Consider the following 19,747-nt stretch of genomic DNA (forward strand, 5'->3'; position numbering starts at 1 on the left):
TATTCCATTTAATTTAACTTAATCTGATTTCATTAAGCACCTGTCATTTTTCTAGCCAGATTGTACCTACCTTACGGGTTTTATTCGCCAGTAAGCACAGCTCCTGACAGTGTCCTGTGGTTTAAGACAGGGGGATGGAGAGTACACCTGGCTTAGGTGCCCTCTTCGGGGTCCCCACAGTGACTGAGACTGACCCCTGACTCTGTGGCCCTCCAGTTCCTAGCACGGTGCCTGGCATGGAGTAGGGACTCAGATCAATGCTGACCTCTAGTGCTTAAGCCTGGAGTGTCTCTTATTGGTTCACATAGAGACTGACTGAGGGGGCACCATTGCCAAAGATGGGGTGGGCAGCCCCTGGAGGTAGTGTGTCCACCGCCCCTGGATATGTTCAGTCAGAGGCCGGATGACCGCTGACACATGGGTGGAAATGGGGGTCTTGCATCTGACAGAGGCTGTCCAGCCCCATCTGTGCCCTCTCTAGCCTGGAGAGTCTCTAGCTCAGCGAAGTGGACAGTATTACAGATGTGTCCTGGCTTCACTCTGTGTCTGGGTTGGACCCACCCTCTGATCACACTTTACGTCCTCAATTCTGAAACTGGGTGACCTGCTTTATGACCCAACAGACTCCTACCTGGCCCAACCCCCTCCCCCCCCCCCCACCGTGAACTTCCTTCTTTGGTCTACAACTGTCTTAAACCCTAAAGATTCTAAGAGGAACTTATTTGGAAGGCTAGCTGAGATATGGAAAGGTGTTGTGGCGGAGGGGTTAGGTGGGAAGGTGGGAAGTCACTTACCCCATTAGAAGGATGTGCCATGCCCCATTCAGCATCACCAGCCCTGGCCTCAGTTTCCTGCTCAAAGCCAGGTTGCCTCCTCCTGTAATGCAATGATCCTGGGCTTTGCAGTAGAATGCACCTGGGTTTGAAGCTTGGCTCCACTTCCAAGCAGCCGTGTGACCCTTCAAGTCACCTAGCCTCTCTGAGCGTGTTTACTCTGTTACAATGGGAAGGCATCACCACCGGCCTGGTTTTGGGGAGAAAAGGTGCTCAGGACGGGCTGCGGCCTTGGTGGGCAGCCAGACGTGGCAGCTGTCATGCCTCCCACTCTGCAACATGCTCACGCACGGTCTTTTAAGAGAAAACAGCAATCTTTGTATGTTATGTAATTGATGTTTAGGGGAACCTGAATTCACCTTGTATTGAGCTGCTGCAAACATTACTTTTCCTAACATAGAATTAGATGCTCAGTGGAACTCTTGATACAAAGATGACTGCAAAGGGTTTTTTTTTTCCTTTTTAAACTACATTTCTACCTGATTGACTCTGATTAGAAAGGGGAGAGGACACCTCTTGCTAGGAGCTTGCTTGTCGAGGCTCATGCTGCCTTGGCTGTGACTTCTTGGCACCCAGGGAGTGTTTGTGGGCTCCCCAGGATGGCTGTTGTCATCCCCAGAAGTACCTTTTACCCCTCAGAGGAATACCAGCCACCCATATTCCAGCCTCCACACTGGCCAGGACTCCAACGCTGGAAGTTGGATGCATGCACCAGGAATGGAGATTTGAGGGCAAAAGCAAGGAGACCCAGAGAAGGAACCGAGGGGAGGGGGGTGGTACCTTATTGAGGTGCTGAGCTCCACGTGCCAGTGTCGTCCCCCATTGCAGAGAGGAAGGGCAGCCTTCCATATAACACCGCCCCGACCACCTCTCAAGGATGTGTACCCAGGACTGTGTCTCTCTAAAGCCTGACGTCTTCAGTCCTCCCGTGTGTCTGTCCACAAAGCCCTTGTCGTGCTCTTATGATGCAGGAGCACTCAGTTAAATGCTTTGGGAATGTCTGAAGAGATTACCGTCACAACCGCCGGGAGCTCACAGCTAGAGGGACTAGAGAAATACGGACGGATAACCCAAATGCCTGGGTGGGGACACTGCGGTGTGGAGCTGGGACGGAGCGGGCTCTGGGGAAAGGGAAAGGGTGTTGAGATGGCCTTTTGGGAGCCAGCGCTTTTCAGCAGGAATAGATGGGCTCCCGGGAGAGGGTGACGCAGGCTCAGGACGTGCCCCTGGAGAGGACGTCCTGCCCTGGACACTAGCTCCTGCTTTCAGCTTTTATCTGCACTCCCTGTTCTCCAGCTTGGGGATGCCTCAGTGTAAGGGACAGGGCTGTGGTGCTCTTCTCTGGTTCAGGCTCTGCCAGCATCCGTCATACTGGAGATCCTGCACCAGTCCCTCTTCCTTTTCCAGCCCCCAGCCCCCCTCCCATCCCTGCCCCCTCTTCTCCCCTTTCCTCCCCTCCACACGGTCATCCATTCAGCAGGTGTTTCCAGGGCATCCAGGTGCTGGACAGTGCTGGATGCGAGTGGGATCCCTAGGTGAGGAGATCCCTGCCCCCTGCTGATTACCTCCAGGGCGTGCAAGGGAAGAGAAACGTCACCTTAGTACCTACCCGGTGCAGGAAGGGCCCGTGAGAAGGACAGTTTGGGCAGGCTCTCAGCAGGTAGGGAGCTGGCCAGGCCAGTAGCCAAGGGGGTGCGTGCTAGGTGAGGGAGGCAGCTAAGGCCCGAGGCCGAGGCCATGCAGGCCGGGGGTTTGAGCGGAGAGATCTGCAGCTGGAACCAGCCAGGGGCCGGCAGGAGGCAGTCCGTCAGAGGACCGGGGCAGCAGGTGACGTCGCTTGCCGGGGGCCATTATGGGGATTTGGGCTTTTCCTGTCAGAGAAATGTGGGGCTACTGAATGTTTTCAAAACGGTTCCTATGAAAAACAATATACAAAAGTAGAAAGAATAGTAAAATGGACCCTCATATGCCCCGCACCCATCTCAACACTTCCCAAGTCATTGGCCAACTTAATTTATGTCCGAGACCACCTCCAGCGGCCCCAGGGTCCATTTGAAGCGACCCCAAATGTCATTACATCATTCTCTCTCAAAGATAAGGGAATGTAAAAGAAATAAAACTATAACACCATCATCCCAACCAAAACTGATGAAAAAGTTTCATCACGTATGCAATTTGTGGTCAGAATGTCCCTGACGGTCTCCCGGGTTTCTGGCTGCAGTTTAGTCGCCGCAGGATTTGGGACAGGTGTGGAGGAACGGGGTCGTGGTAACACAGGAACGGACTGCAGAAGAGGAAGACCAGTTAGGAGATGGCCGCAAAAAGCAGGAAGGGAGGGCGGTGGCCCAGAGCAGGGGCAGGGGCCGCACGAGCCCCCATCCTGATGGTGTGCCGGGCAGTGGGGACACGCAGGGTCTGGCACAGGGGACAGAGCCGATGGCCACGGGCAGGGGGAGGTGTTAACAGAGCATGCTCCAGGAGCACAGAGGAGGGCTCCTCCCTTGTCCCGCTCCCTCTAGTGAATGGAGGCTGGTGACCGTGTGTGTGTGTGTGTGTGTGTGTGTGTGTGTGTGTGTGTGTGTGTGTGTGTGTCTGGGGACCCCCAGCCTCCAGTGGTCCTCCGTGAGTTTCTGACTCATCCCGTGCGTGTCGCTAGTCCGGCTGTGGGCAGACACACGGCAGGGACCCATCCTGAGGTTGGTGTGGGCTCGGCAGCAGCTTCCTGTCCAGTCAGCCTCTGGCTGAGTCAGGAAAAGCCGAGACAGAATGACTTACTCAGAAAATTAGCTCTCTCTCCTTCCCTCGCGGAGACCTGTCATTTCCTCCTCATCAGCCTTAGCCAGAGCATCACTCCCTCGTGTCGCTGCACACACGCAGGCGGGAAGAGGGAAGGCACAAGACAATGACAAGCTGCAGGACCCAGGAACGAGACACTGAGACGAATAGACGGGCTGGGGAAGGCGATCCGGCCCTTTATTTTCGAGATTAGCAACAGGCAGACAGTGTAATCCCCGGCAAGGTAAACACATTCATTTTGGACAAAGCTGATATTTTTCCACAATGACATGGTGAAATGGGAGGATCAGAGCTGGGCACCCTCATGCCATCCCCATCCTGCAGGGTTGTGGCACACGAGGCACCCCAGCGTGGGCGGTACGGCCATCATCTCCTGGCTGGGTTCCCGCCTTCCGGGGGGGTCCGGGTGCTACCCTGTTGCTCTCTCTGAGGCTCTGCTTTCTTCCTGCATGTCAGAGCCAGGCATTCAGGAGAGATCGATGGGGAGCCCGGCTACTTAGCTGAAGCGGGCAGTGCTACCATTGCATCTAAACCCAGAATGTTCTGGAAGTAGAACCCGCCTGGCTTGAGGCCACTGATGCACTTGGACACCGAAAAGCATTCACAGGGTTGATTTAAAAAACCAAAATCTTCCATGCCCTAATCATTCACCCCAAAATAGACAGCTTGCCACACTCACCCCAGGCGTATTTTAATTTTTGTAGAGAACTTACATTTTTTCTTATCTTGGTATTTGTTTATTTTGTTTTCATTAGAATGTAGGTCTGCGAGAGCCTTCTGTATTTTTGTGTCTGTAGCACCTAGAAGAGCATGTCACACTTGTAAAATGTATATATTTTTATGCACACATGAGAAGTACACAAACAACACATGCAAGCGTGTAAGCTGAGCGTGCAGACGTGATGTCACAGTGAGCCTCTGATACAGTCGGGGTGCATGGATGAGTGGGTTGTATTCATATGCTGCTCTCTGGGCAGCTGACCAGTGGATGCTGGAAGGACTGGGACCTGGAATGGGGCATCTGGTCACCCAGGGCCTGACTTTCCACAGGGCATGCTCTGTTTTAAAGAAATCGGTCCTGCCTGTACCTTTCCTCTCACTTCACGTGTTGTGTGTTCTGTGCTGCTGAGTCCCATGTAAAATGCCTACATGTTTTCTTTCCTCTTTTCTGGACAAACCAAGGGGAGATTTTTTGCTTAAGAGAATTCCATGTCATCAGGCGTTTAAATTTAATGCAGAATTTGGAATGTCTAAATTACAAAATCATCATGTCGGTAAGGGATCCCTGAGATGGACAGTGAGAAACTTCATGTCCAGAAAGATCAGATGACCTGCTCCAGGTCCCTCAGGCCTTCATCACTGCCTTTCCCATAAGCTGGGGACAGTCCCTTTGGTTTCTTTGATCAGGTTTTCTCAAGACCTTCTGGATTCTCTTCTCTCGTCAATAGGCTAGAGCCGAAGAAGTGACCTGCCAAATATGATGCCCCCCTTCTTGCTAATGGTGGAGTGATCCCCAGTTGTGTCATGATGCGCCTCGTTGAGTCTGTTACCTTCGGAACATAACTTTCAAGACAGGGTCTGTGGCAGGTGTAAAGCAGTGGCTGAATGATGGACACGCACAACAGGTGCTTAGGGAGATAACTGTTTGCACTCCTGTTTCTCACTAATTCCTGCAAGGATCCTGTGAGGTAGGGCAGTTTTACTCCCATTCTGAAAATAGGGAAACCAAGACTTAGGGGTGTAAATCACATGAACTATAAATAGTGGCGCAGGAATTAGAACTCAGCTCCTTCTGGTCCGCTTCGCTCCAGACCTTCCCCGTTTTGGCCTCAGGAGGCAGTGTGTGGGCGTGTGCGTCCATGTGCACACCAGAATTTTCATCTGGATGTTAGCAGTCCTTGCGATGGATGCCTTGGAGAGATCTAGGACCTGCCGGTGCCCACTTAGGTGGGTGCATTGTTACGCACTGCTTTAATCTCGGGCCACTGCCCTTGGAGCCAAGAGTCTCCCAGAACTGACCGTGATCAGATCCATCCGCTCCTGTTTCTCGTAATTCCAGGAGAGGAACGTGGGTGGTCTTCTGTCATTAGCAACTTGGGTCGACTTTGTTTTACTTTTCAATTGTTAAAGCCTTTTTCTTGCTTTTCCCTCCTCTACCAGATGGTACTAGCACCGTTTGGATCACAGGCTACTGTTTGATTCATCTCGTGGCACAGAGCCAGGGTTTATGTCAGGACGCCCTAGGTTTTCCCTAAGCACCTGGTTTCAGCTCTAACCGGTAGAAAATAATCATCTTTGACATTTGGAGGCATGGAGAACAGGAACTGAGCAAAAGACCATACGGCACATATTAGAATCGCTCGCACTTGCCATGCCTTCAGCTGGTAACGGGCCCGCACACGGCTGTGCTAACTCGTCCTGGCTGGGGAGGAATTGCTGCGCTTCTGGATTTATGGGCTTCCTCTTCTCCGTGGGCAGATAGGCAGCCTTGGATATATCCGTCCTGCTCAGCATCCTGGCATTCAGAATGGCTCGAATAATCTGCCCTCATGATAAATTACAAACGCTTACCCAGATATTGTGTTGGGTAGCAATTTAGAAGAGAAGAGAAGAAAAATGACAAGACATAGGCTTATTGTTAGTAAAACAATTATTTCTGCAAAATTTGCTCTGGCCTGCACTTCTCAAATCCCCACAGCCGATTATAGGTCCAAAAGGCAGAGGTTACGTAGCTCCTGCTGCTGTGTCCACCACTGCTAGAGCTCGCACCTTCACCCCTGCCCGTCACAGCCACCACCAACACTGTTACAACCATCACCTTCACCCCATCACAACCACCACCACCATGACCGCTACCACCATCACTGCCTTTACCGCCATCACCCTCATCACAACCACCACCACCACCATCACCACCACCGCCATCACCACCACCATCACCATCATAATTACCACCACCACTGCCATCACCACCATCACCATCACTGCCACCATTACCACCACCACCACTGTCACCATTGCCGTCACAATATGACCACCATGACCACCACCATCATCACCATCACTGTCACCAGTTATCACCACCGTGACCACCACCATCACCACTATTACCATCACCACCATCAACACCACCATCATAATTACCACCACCGCCACCATCACCGCCATCATCACCATCACTACCATTACCATCACCACCACTGTCACTACTGTCATCACCACTATGCCACAACCACCACCACAAACACCACCACCATCACCACCATCACCACCATCACTATCACTACCACCACCATCAACACCACCATCATAATTACCACCACCGCCACCATCATCACCATCACTACCACCATTACCACCACCACCATTGTCACCACTGTCATCACTGTCACCACCATGACCACCACACCATCACCACCATCACTTTCACTAGTTACCACCACGACCACCACCATCACCATCACCATCACCACCACCACCACCACTATCATCACCACCATCACCACCATCACCACCATGACCACCACCATCACCACCATCACCATCACCACCATCACTATCCCTGCCACCAGCACCACCATCACTTCTACACATTTCCTAATGTTAGACCCTGTGCTAAGCACTTTGTGGGCATTTTCTCATGTAATTTCTTTAGCACCACTGGGAGGTAGCAGTTTTGAATTCGGATCTCTCGGACACAGAGTCTCTTACCTACTTCAGGGGCTCCAAGGAGCCAGAATCCTGCTATTACCATTTCTTCTTCATCAGCCGCCATCGCATTCCTCCTCATTCCTGTGGTGATCTGTTGTGTTTGTGTAAGGCTTTGTTATTCCTTATAAAGCACTTCCTCAAATATTGAATTATTTCTTCCATGGCTATCTTTTCAAATAATTACAATAATTATAATTTTCTACATGAGGAAACTGAGACTTAGGAAGTTAAGTGGCTTGCCCTTCCCTACCTGCCTTAGATTCTGAGCTCATTTTCTTACAGTATTGTAGAGGAAGGAACACGGAAAGAAACACAGAAAGTTCCTTTGCTTGCAGTGAGTGGCCAAGTCCTCCTAAGTGCTGACTTCGAGCTTTGTGACAATTCCAGCTCATTAGCTCTCGGGAAGCACCAAGGACTCTGGGTATTCAATAAGTTTTTGTCACATTTCTCGGTATTACTGGGGCTTTGTGGAAAAGGTGGCTCTGGCCTGGGGAGGATTTTGACAGGTTGAGATGGAGGGTGGGTGTTACAGACAGAGGTGGCAGCGTGCACAGAGTCTCCGAGGCCTGAAGTCTTGAGGGGGGTGTTTGGGGGCCAAGCTAAGCAGCTCACTTGAGCTGTTGCTTAGGGATGGGAGCATGGACACTGGACACTAGATCGAAAGGCGTGTTGGAGTCACAGGGTTATCAATTTCCAAATAAAACAGCTCAAATGTTACATCTTTTAGGTAAGGAGGAACCGTTCACCGTTTTAGAGGCAGGAAGTAACTCAGACAGAACTTTGTCCCTTAAGGAAGATCGCCCGCCAGCGTAGGGTTAATGTATAGACAAGTAATGCAAATCGTAGAAGGCACAGGCTGGCCCAGAAAAGTCTGGGGGGAAGGGACTGGGCATGTGAGCAGGGTTGGGCTCCTGTGGTTGCAGGCAGGCAGGACGGTTGGACAGATAGAAGGAAAGGAGGAAAGGAGGGAAGGAGGGTCGGAGGGAAGAGGGAAGGCTTTGAAGGGCACTGGGGGCAGCTCCAGATGCTGTGGGTGGAGAAGGTGGGAACGTGGGTGCTGGAGCTGGCCAGAGACGTCACCCTCATGTTTCTGTGGGTGATGCCTTGGTAGACGATGCCACTTGTGACCACAGCTATGATCACAAATTGCTTCTTTTCCTCTGGCCTCTTGCCACTTCCTTGCTTTTTCGTTCTTGCTGAAACCCTAATGCTGGGATGTTCACTTCTTGGGGTGCACTTGCTTCTCTCTCTCCCCCTCACTGGACCTCCTATCTGCCCATATTTCTCCTTTTCCAGATCACGTCTTTTTACTTCCCTGGTGTAGGAGCAACTCCGGCCTCCACGCCTCCTGCAGATGTCATCACCATCTCTGGGGCTTATCCCCCTGAGTGTTAGCAGTGTCGTGACACGAGGTCCCCAAACTTGAGGGAAGCGGGGAGCTGCTGAGAGCTTGTACTCCCCCCCCACCGAAGGTGGTGGGTCATCTGAGGAGGGACACTGGCATGCACCCCAATCAAATTGTCCTTTTAGGTAGTAATTCTGCTCAACCCCAACCCAGACTTCACATCCTTCCCGCTTCCCTCTGATCCTTTCGTACCAACCAGTCAATGATCCGTTTCTCCATTTCGTCCACTAAACAGAGTTACTTTGCTGGCCTGGGTTCTGAATCCTGATGACTCCTCACCAGGCCATTCCACCGACCTTGAGGGAAAATGGTTTATTCATCTTGTAAATAACTCGTGACTCTCAGTGGAATAACCTGGCAGCAAGTGGAGGGGGTGCCTGTCTAGATACAAAATTGAAGATGTCTGGTTTCCATTCCCTGAGGAAGGGGAGCTGGTAGCTCTTAGCTCTCTTGCGATCAGCTCCCTGATGTTTGCATTCATCAGAGCAGGATCAGATGGAGGCAGAGACAAATGCCTCCAGGCTGGGCTCGTTTCTGAAGGCGTCTGGGACCACATTTTGAATTCCACCTGACAAGTGTTAAGAAAACATTCTGACCTAGGCCTCGCTGCCACTCCAGGCCGCTGTGTCCGTGGCTCATAGGGTGCTGGTCTGGGGCTTGTGAATCAGGTCAACCTGCTCTTTCTGCAAGCCCACAGATCTCCAGGTTGTGCCTTCCTGTCCTGGCGCCTCCTTACCCCGCATGGCTGTTTCCCCTGCCATTGTCTATACTCAAGACCACATCAGTCCCAAAGCAACGATTTATTTATCCAGCCCTCAAATGTTTATTGAGCTGCCACCATGTGACAGGCACTGTTCTGGACCCCGGGTAGGGCACTGAACAAAAACAGAGCCAGGCCCTGTTTCCAGAAGGCTCGCAGCCAGGACGGGCAGGCAGGCAATGACCAAATACATAAGTACATCAACGGTGTATCTGGTAATGACGCAAACAAAGGGGAAGACGGCAGGGCAGGGGCAGGGGTTGGCAGTGGAGAGCTGTCCTAGTTGGGTTGGTCAGAGAAGACATGCAGACAGAGGGCCTTTGAGCAGAGACTGGGGGGGCCTGGGGAGAGCGCATGCCGGGCAGAAGCAAGAGCCAGTGGAAAGACCTCGCCCCGCTGTGGGAGCATGTTTGGTGCGTTCATTCTGGAGGAGGGACACCAGCGTGGCAGGAGTAAGGGACAGAGTACGAGGAAACGAGATGGGCAGGTAGCGGGAATGCCATCGTGGAAAGAAGGAGAGACCATTACACTTTGCTCTGAGTGGAGAAGTAATGCAGTGATTTGAGCAGAGAAGATAGACCAGGTTTCTGTATTAAGAATATGAGTCCGACTATTTGGGGGGAAAGGGGAGGCGTCCGGGCTGATTAGGAAGGAGGGCGGTGGGTCAGGAAGCCCCTGCAGGGGTGCAGGAGTGGTGGTGGTGGCAGGTCCGGCGGTGGCGTGGGCACGGTGAGCTCTGGGAACTGGTGTGATTGGCCTCTCACCCCGTCCTTCCTGCCGCTTCCAGAGCCAGCACAAACCGGACTGTGTTGTGTGGCTCCTCAACATCTTTGGTCCCTTGGGTGGCTCCCCTTGTCCCGGGTACTCACACCCTTCCCGGCCTCCTGCTGACCTTGTTTGCCACCAGCGAGCTTGAGAAATCAAGATGGACGTTTCCACTGACACGTTACTACACGGGTTCTGGGTGCTACCTGTCTGCTGTTAATTTTGCTTCTTTTGTATGCAGGGGAAGAAAGGTGAAGTGGGCCCACCGGGAACCCCTGGATTGCTGGGGCCACAGGTAACTACCATTTCTGCACGCCCTTCCCTAGCGACTCTGCTTCCTCTGAGGGAAGAAGTGATCGGGTCCCTGTTCTCAGGTTGGTAACCCGTCTTGTATGGTCAGCTCATCAGAAAGAACTCTCAGGGGGTCCTTTTTCCTCCCGTCTGCCCTCGTTCCCTCGGCCTCCCACTCCTGTGCTAGGAGAATGGCCACCTAGAGGAATTTCAGTCTGCTGGAGGGCAGGCAGTGGTGACACTGTGGTGACCAGTGTGCTGAGAAAGGGAAGCGGTGAGGCACAGGGAGCGGCGCCCCGGAAAAGGTGTCCGTTGATGGACAGGGTGTGACTGGCCGGGCAGAGGCTGGAGGAGAGGCCTTCCCAGCAGGGGCTCAGCTCTGCAAGGACAGCTGGTTTGGGACACAGCCTGTGTGCCGGTGTGGACAGGCCCCTGTGTGGCTGGAGCCCACCATACTAAGCCCAGGGTAGCCAGACTGTGCAGCCAGGTTTGGAAGGGGTTCGACTGAGGGACCAGAACAACCCAAGGGCTCCCTATTCTAAGAGACAACACCCCCGAGTTCTGGTGTCTGACTTCCTACCCACTGTGACATTGGCCATCTCCCTCCCCCTCTCTGGGCCTCAGTTTACCCACCTGTAAAATGCCCGGGTCAGGGCCCCCTTCACACTCTGCTCTGTGCTGTCTCGCTCCCTAGATACCCTCCTCCTCCTCTTCCTTCTTCCCCTTGCCGCCTCGGTCTTTCAGACTCCGCTCTGGCAGGACTTCCTCTGACCCCGTGCTCTGTCCAGCTCCCTGCTCCCACACAAGTGCCGTCCCTCGTGGTCCCCCGTGACCCCACAGCCACCTGCCAGATGGGCCGACTCAGGGTCACCATCATTTCACAGATCACGGGGCAAGACTCCCAGGTCCAGAGAGACTTGTGCAGGGCTACTAGCTGCTGAGCCGACACCTCCCTCACTCCCCAGGTGACCCCGGCCCCAAACCCTCTCGGTCCCCCTATGTGTAGATGTTGCATCATGATGAGCCCCACCTTAGTGTGTACAAAGTGGGAGAGTGCCGGGAGCCTGGGTCTGATGGGGGCAGGCGCTCAGATTGTCCTTCACTTTCTCTCTGCCTCCTGCATCAAAGCTTCCTCCCCATCCTCCTGCCCCAGCCCTCCTTGGATCAATAAATTCATGAGAAGAGCAGCGTGAGGGGAAGGAGCACGGTTCTGGAGTCAGAGGCCAGTTTCCAATCCCAGCCTCACCACTTTGCAGCTAGGACATTTGGGGCAAGTTTTTTAACCTTCTGAACTTGAGTTATGCCACTTGCAAGAAATAGCAATAAAAATCAAAGGGAGGGCAATACTATGGTTGAAGAGAAGAGCAGGGATGTAGCCCAGGTGATGAGGTCCCCGAAGCCTGGGGAGCACCAGGTGGGGACGCTGTCCTGTTCTGGTGGCAGTGGTGGCCAGTAGGGGCACGGGGGCATTAACGGGCTGGTCCCTCTGGCTCCTTCCTGAGCTGCACAAAGCAGTGGGCTTCAGTATCCCCGTGTTCCTCGACACCTCCCTGTCCATGTGTCAGGCACCGGCAGGAAGGCACCCACCCCAGAGACGGGGCTCTCTGCGCTTCTGAAACCAGCTTTTACGGGTCGCTGACATGTGAAGTGTCCTGGTGAGTGATGGGCGCCTTGCACGCGATCTCAGACTTCATTTTGGCACCCCCCATTCAGTCCGGATAGGGCATGCAATAAGGGAATATAAAATCAATCATAATTCATGGTCTTCTAAAGATTCCACATTCACCGTGGCATTTTGATGTTAATAGTGCAAAACAGAGTGCTTTCGCATTTGTTTTATAACCTTGCTTTCCAGCGAGCGAAGCTTGTGTGTTTCAAGAATTCGGCATACATGCAGCTCCATCAAATTACTTTAAGCTACAATTCTTTCCCCTGCCTACAACTTTTTTTTTCTGCTACCTTGGAAAATGTATTTCTTTCCTTCACTTTCACTTTGAAATCCCTTTCCTTCCTTGAATGTTTACCGAATGCCAGGCACTGAGCTGGATGCCGCACTTATAAACATGACCGGGCTTTCCACAGCGGGACTTCTGCCAGAGATAGGGCGCTCTCATATCTTTGGGGATCTCAGCGGTTCCGAGCCGGACAACGCAGAGCTTGTAGTGTGGACTGCCCGGCGTCTTGATCGGATCCCTACCCAGTGGACCCTGAGCTTCGCGCCAGCCGACCACGCCCACGCTGAGAGGCTGCTGTGGCAGGCTTGTGGCTGTCTGCTCTGACTCACTCCTCTCAACCGGCTGCATGCTCATCTTCCCTGGCCTTTGCCACCATTCCTCTTGTTCCATGATTCTTTGGGTCATCCATTCAGCAGGGGTTTATAAAGGACCCACTGTGTGCCCGACTTGGCTCGTGAATCAGAGCAGGGTGTGAAGTCTGGGTGCCACCGCGCGTGCTCAGAGGAGCCATGTGTTAGCGGGGCAGAGAGACTTGCAGGTCGAGAAGACAGGCCAGGGAGCGGGATTCTGGGCGAGAGGGGAGCTAGGCAGCCTCTCTCGGGGCCCAGAGGTGGCTCCTACCTACGCCGATCGGGAAAATCAGGTTGCTTCTGCTGCAGGGTTTTCTGCTCTGATGAGAAGGAAGGGAGATTAAGTGTGTTTCGTTTCTGCCATTGTCAGACACTTTATTTAGTGCTCCTACGTCATTGCAACTGTTGTTTATAACCACCTGTGAGAGAAGAATGCGGATCCCAGTTAAAACCTAAGGAAACTGAGCTCAGAGTTTAATTAGCTCTGTGCGTCCTGGAATGAGCCAGCACGGCAGCCGCAGAGAGCCTAGACCCCACGGCAGCCGGCGTCCTGGAAGATGTTTTTGGTGCCTCTTTTCCAAGATGAAAAAAAATTTCACCTGCTGGCATGTTTTAGAAAAAATAGACGCATGCGTGATGCTGTAGACGGTGGCTCTTGTATTCTGGGCACCTTTTAGGAAAATGGAAATCTGTGTCTCATAGGGGCAAGGGTTTGCAAAGGCCGTGCTGCTGGGTGTGGCCATCAGGACAGACAGACAGCCCTTGGATTGGTAGCCAGGGGAGGGGCTGGCCCCAGCGATGGCTGGCTGGGTGGGCTTGTGGGCCCTGGGCCTCTGCACAGAAATCGGCCGAGGTCGGTTGTCATTATGGCTTTGCCCCTGGGAGCCACATCCTGAGGGGGAAGGACGCACAAATTATGAACAACCCCGCCCCCCAAGCAAACATTTCTGAGCCACATAAGCCCTGTGAGTGCCATGCTAATTTGTGCCAGTAATTTTCATGCATCTTCAAATCCCATCCAGCTCCGTGAATCTATGCCAGTTGGAACTAGGTGGATATCGGGAATAACTATTTGCCGTTCCTTTATTAATGATAATGAGGTTAATCGGTTGTTCATGTGCCATCATTGTGATTAGGGAACTCGTGGAAGAGCTGCGTTGTCACCATCGGATTAGAAGGATCAAATGGTATTTTATTAATACCCATTAGACGGAGTGGTGCATTTTTATCAGTCGTTACTACTTCGTTGTTTTCGTTGGTAACAATTAGAGCCGTCATTATTGTGTTGTTAACATTCCAATCTGTTGGCTGACTTGTCACTCGCAGTAATAATTAGAATAACGGGTTTTTTGTGTATTTTTATTAATGGGAAGAGGAGAAGAGAGTGGAGCAACCGTGCGCGCCTCCAGTGTGCCGGGCTCGCACACATGCCCTCGTGAACCCACGCTGCGCTCAGTTGTGCAGACTGAGGCACGAGGGGAAGTACGTTGCCCAAGTCCGTGGAAGGAGTGTGAGGCGACCTAGCTTTGGGCCCAGGCCCCCCGAAACCAAAGGCCTTTTTTAATCCCTTTATACCATCATTACTACCCCTCAAAAAGGTATTAATAGTTAAATAGTTTTAGTTTAAAGTAACCTAATTTATGATCTTTAATTGAAATGCAAGAAGAGGAGACAGGAAATTTCGCCCTTGGCCAGAGACGCTGTGAGGGTCAAGGACACATGGACTCCTGCCTGGGTTTCCTGAGGAAGGGAGGTGGGGAGTGGGCTTCGAGGTGGCCCTCCGTGATTCCCCTCCAGGTCGGTATCCTCCGTGACCCTGCGTCTCCCCCAAGGTCATTCACCTTAGCTCGCTTCTCCACACGCCCCCGCGCAGCTCCTTCCCGGGCCGGCGGTGCCTGAGCGCTGACCGAAGACGGAGTCCGCTCTCCAGGCTCGTCCTGCTCCACCTTCCGAATGATCGTGTCCCTTCCTTCTTGAAGCACATCCTTCTCTAGGTTCCTGGCAGCACAGACCCTTGTCTCTCCTCCGACAGTCCGGCTGCGGGGTCTGGGTCTGCATCGCTATCTCCCCCTCTTCCCACGTCCTAAAAGAACCGCACGAGCCTCCAACACTTCCTGTCCCACAGAAGAGCCACAGATGCCACTTCATCCTCCAACCGTGCCTCTCCCGTGGTCTCCATCTTGGCAGATGGCACCACCAGCTCCCGGCTTGTTCTGGGCACACACAGTCGGGGGGGGGCGTCGCTGACGCTTCTCTTCCCATCACACACCCTAACTGCTCTTACATCTCGTCAACTTTGCCTTCAAAACATATCCCAAGTCAGACCAGTTCTTGCTGTTTCCCCGTCTAAAGCCCAGGTAGGAACCATCATCACCCCTCACCCCTGTTCTCCCAGGGGGCCCTGCCCTGCTCTGACTCACCCCTTCACACTGACTCAGACTTCCTGCCGGGGCTGGCGCCATGCAGGAGGCCAAAACAGTCATAAAACTCCCCCCCCAGGGGGTGGCAGTGGGCGCGTTGTCCCGTCTGCCTTACCGTGTTCAATCTCGAGGAATGTAGGCTTCATGACTCCACCTTAGAGACCAGGAAACTGGACCTTGCCATCTGGCTGGGAACTAGCAGATAGGGGGTCCCATGTGCTTCCTTAACTGGACCCCAAGTGCAGGTATTTGCAATAAATGGGGACCTTTAAGGGGTCATGAGGCCATATGCGTAAAGGCCTCACAAAAGGCCAGGCGTGTAGTAGTCACTTTAAAAAATGTTCTCTCTTCCTGTTGGGGGAGCGCCAGGTATGAACGGCCAGCCCTGGCTTCCATGCAGATGGGCCCATATGTCCGGGTCGTCCCCAGGCCCTGCTCCTGCCCCACTGCCCCTCCCCCACGGCTCACCAGAGGCTGTATCAGAAACCTTCTGAGTCTCCGCTGGGTGGAGGTCTGCTCTGCGCAAAGGGTCTGGTCATCTGAGGAGGCTGGTCGCAGCCTTCCAGAATGTGGACATCAGAACCTCCCGGGGCCAGGCGGCTGCACTGAGAAGAGCCTCTGGCATGGCCCTGTGTCCCTGCATGGCTGTCAGAGGCACGGGGCGTCCCTCTGAGCGGGGTCCCCAGGGCACCAGTGGCAGGCAGGCTGACATTGGGTCCTGATGGCTGTTTCTTCCCTCACCATTCATTTCTCACCTGGACTTCCAAGATGCTCCTTGTCCATCAGAGGAGGCCGGGGGTGAACAGCCTGGGCCCTTCATGTGGTCCCCTGCTGGAACCCGTTCCCCAGAGCCTCCGGCAGCTGTTCACACTGCTTCTAGTTCTCTCTGCAAACGGCCACTACAGTTCCTGAGTTTAATTACCATGTGGGATTTTGCTCTTTTTCCTGAGTTTACAGCATTAGACAAGCAGGTCATTATTAAGGCCCTACTGTGTGCATAGCAATGAACCTGGTGCTACGGGTCCTTACTAAGGAGGTGGATCAGACATGGTTGAGCCCATACTGAAAGTTCCGGTCCCACTTAACACACGCAGTTTTTAAGGAGAGCACACTGTCCGACGGGGTGCTGGGGCGGAGGCTCAGACCCGTGTTCCCAAGCTATGTAGGGGTGGGTACAGGGGACGATGGATGAAGGGGCCAGTGTCCTTGCACCTGAATGCCAGCTTTGTCGCATATCAGTTTCCCTCCCAAGTTCCAGTTCTTCCTGTATAAAACGGGATGGAATCGACCCGCCTTGCCGGATTGGGGGTGGACAGAAATGAGACACAGTGTATGAAGTGCAGGGCAGAGGAAGCACCGAGTGGGGGGTGCCCCCCCCCGGCCCTTCTACGTCTGTGTTTTCTGCTTCCTCCTTGCATGGGTCCCTGCTTCTGTCATTGTGCCTCTAGTATTCTCACAGTTAGGGCGTATCTGTAGTTTAGGTGAGTGATTCCCAAACTTCAGAATTCCTGGGGGAGTGTTTCCAAAGTCCCTGACCCCTTGGGCTTGTCCCCTACCTGTCTCAGAGTCCAAACAAGGGGCCCAGGTACTGTACTGAGGACAAGTTTTCCGGGTGACTCTGCAGCAGCCTGCCTATCAGGGATCCTCGAGATGATGGCTGTGTGGCCTCAGGTGGTGCGCTTACCCTCTCTGGGTCTCAGTTTTCATTATCCTTAGATAAGGAGTTTTACTTTCCAGGAGATGATCACTAGGGATCAGCTTACTTTAGCATGCTGTGAAGTCACATTATCCTGCAGGAGGGTTTACAAGAAGCAAAGGAGGAAGGGGAAACCAAGTCAGAGGAGCGAGCTGGCCAGAAGGCCAACTTCCCGGAGCAATCTGTTTGAAAGCACATGAAACACTCTAGGGGCCATCACTGGCCTTGGAAGTGTGTGGAGGGAGGAAAGCTGATGTGTCCAGATTGCTGGCAGATGAGGGGCTCAGAGAAGCCATGTGGTGTGGAGGGGGCATGAGACCCCAGGGGTCATCCTGAAGTATGAGCAGGTCACCTGGAACCTTCTGGAGGGGGTCCTGGGAGTGTCACCTGCAGGCCCTTGCGTGGCTAAGACACCAGCAGAGCTGAGCAGGTGAAGCTAGGTGGTAGGTCTGCATGGCCGTAAGGGTAAGGGCACGAGCCTTCTCCGTGCTCTTCCCGGACCCGCACGGGGCAGGGTGGACTCTGCCCAGGCCACCACCCCGTTCTGTTGGGCCCCTCAATTATGTCTGCTTCAAGCACACATCTCCCGACAAAAGTAGATGCTCCCTCCAAAGGTGCACCAGGACTGAGCAGCTGCAGGGACCCCGAGGTGCAGATGCCACCAGAACTCCCAGGTCTGTGCCATTGCTGACTCACGTGTGCCCCCAGCGGGAGATGAGGCAACAGTCCAGGGGAGCCCCAGCCTTCACCACTTGTTAGTATTTATCGCCCTCCAGTGGCGACATGGCATCGTTCTCCCTGGACGCACAGCACTCTCAGGGGCCCTTAAATCCAGTGGAAGGCTTCAAACATTTATGGAGCACCTGCTGTATACCAAGCCCTGGGTTTGTGTCTGTGACAGATGCAGAGGGAACAAGAGGGTCCTGTGGCTCAGAGAGCATGTGAGTCAGATGAACACGGTGACACCAGCCTTGAGCGTGGAGGAGGGAGCGATGAATTCCGCCTGGGGAACTGGAGACCGTGTCAGAGGTGGAGACGTGGAGAAGGGGGGCAAGGAGGGGGCGCCTACCTGGAGAGAGACCCGAGCAGACAAAGCCAGAGCTTGTCTCTGAGAACGTGTGCTGGGCCCCACTTGGCGGGGACGGGAGTGAGGGTGCAGGGGGAGGTGGGGGAAGGGCCTGGAAGGGTGTGCAGTGCCGTTGGCAAGGCAGGAAGGTCATCTGCCGCACGATGGTGCCCCCAGGAGTCCTCATCCGTGGGGTAGTAGCTGCACCTGGTGATACGAGTGGGTCCGGGCGGGGTACTCTCAGGGACCCCTGAGCACTTGGGGTTCTTGGCTCCTCTCCGTCTCCGTGTTCATGTGCGCCACTGCCCAGGGCCCAGAACTTCCTGTTTGTGACAGGCTGACCTGCCCCAGTGCTTCTGTCCTCCGCACCCACACCCTTGGTCAGGCCGGGGTGCATGTCGGCAGGAGCTCTGGCTTGCGGTTCTGCTCTGCTTATGGGACCCGACCTGCGTCTGTTCTGGCCACAGACGGTGCCCCGAGTATCAGTGTAGGGAACAAACGATTGACGCTGCAGTGTGGGTGTCAAGACGGGTCTCCATAGAATCATCCGGAAAACTTTCACGAGTACCAGCTCATGGCCCCAGCCCGGACCTATGGAATCAGGGTTCTGGAGCAGGAGACCCATGTCATTCTCCCCCCACGATTCCATGCTGATTAATGCTCAGAAACCACTGTCCTGCAAGATCTTCGTTATTGGCTTAACCCACTGTGCGTGTGTGTGTGTGTGTGTGTGTGTGCGCGTGTGTGTGTGTGCGCGCGTGTGTAAACATGCCAGCACATACGTATTTATTTTAAATGCTCAGTATTTTGAATGGAAAGAATAGAAATATAAGAGTTATGTACGCATCACCCAAGTATGACAGGTGTCAACGTGTCACAAATTTAACTTTAGATTTTTTTCTTTTTTCTTTTGTTCTTTTTTTGTTTGAAAATAAAGCATTACGTAGACGAGGCCTCACCTGGTCACCGTGTCCCCTCCCTCCTCCCCTCTCTCAGGATGTTGTCGCCAGGAGGCCGCTCCACACACGATAGTAACGCATGCCCTGCTCTTTCTTCATAGGGCCCTCCAGGACCGCCTGGCGTCCCAGGCCCCCCTGGACCCGGAGGCCCCCCGGTAAGAGGCTTTGATTGTCTTCTGCAGGGGCACTTAGGGGAGGGGTTCATGGCCCGTGGGAACCAGGAACATGTCTGTGTATGGCCCTCTGTTGGTCCTTCGTCCGAGAGGAGAGCCAAGGCATAAACGAGGAGGACTCCTATAGCTACCCTCTAGCCTCTAGCCTCTGGGCTTTCAGGCTCTGAGACGGGACTAGAACTATCTCTTGAGCTCACGTAGCGTGTTGGTTGGCTGCTTCTAGAGACAGACACGTGGAAGGAGGTGTGTTAGTTTGGGGGTGCCCATTACTAGTTTGTGGTTTGGCACTGAGGGTAGACACTGGTCAGCATCCTCCCCACATGCGGTTCCTGTGCACCTGGGAAAGGTCCCCTGTTGGTGGAGGTGGGGGGCAGACCCAGCACCCCGCAGAGGGAGGCCATTCCGCCCATCCTACCAGGTGGGAGCTGACATGTGGCTCCAACTGCAGACCAGACACGGTGTGACAGCTCTGTGCTTCACAGGCCCGCACTAAGGACGGTCAGATGCCCTGAGACATAGCCACCCCTGCGTGTCCTCGTCAGAGCCAGAGGCCTGGGACGGTGCCAG

General features: G+C 53.7%; 1 protein-coding gene across 1 annotated transcript in view; it reads left to right on the forward strand.

The window, feature by feature from the left end:
• The window catches only part of COL22A1 (collagen type XXII alpha 1 chain), a 248,728-nt gene that overhangs the window by 120,206 nt on the left and 108,775 nt on the right, over nucleotides 1-19,747 (forward strand). The window contains exons 23-24 of the mRNA XM_045812201.2: nucleotides 10,512-10,565; nucleotides 19,109-19,162. Of these exons, the coding sequence (XP_045668157.2) occupies nucleotides 10,512-10,565; nucleotides 19,109-19,162 (108 nt within the window). The remainder of the gene's footprint in view (nucleotides 1-10,511; nucleotides 10,566-19,108; nucleotides 19,163-19,747) is intronic.

The sequence above is a fragment of the Ursus americanus genome, chromosome 9 (genome assembly GCF_024610735.1).
Source record: "Ursus americanus isolate L20-20 chromosome 9, mUrsAme1.1.p, whole genome shotgun sequence".
Taxonomy (NCBI): Eukaryota; Metazoa; Chordata; class Mammalia; order Carnivora; family Ursidae; genus Ursus; species Ursus americanus.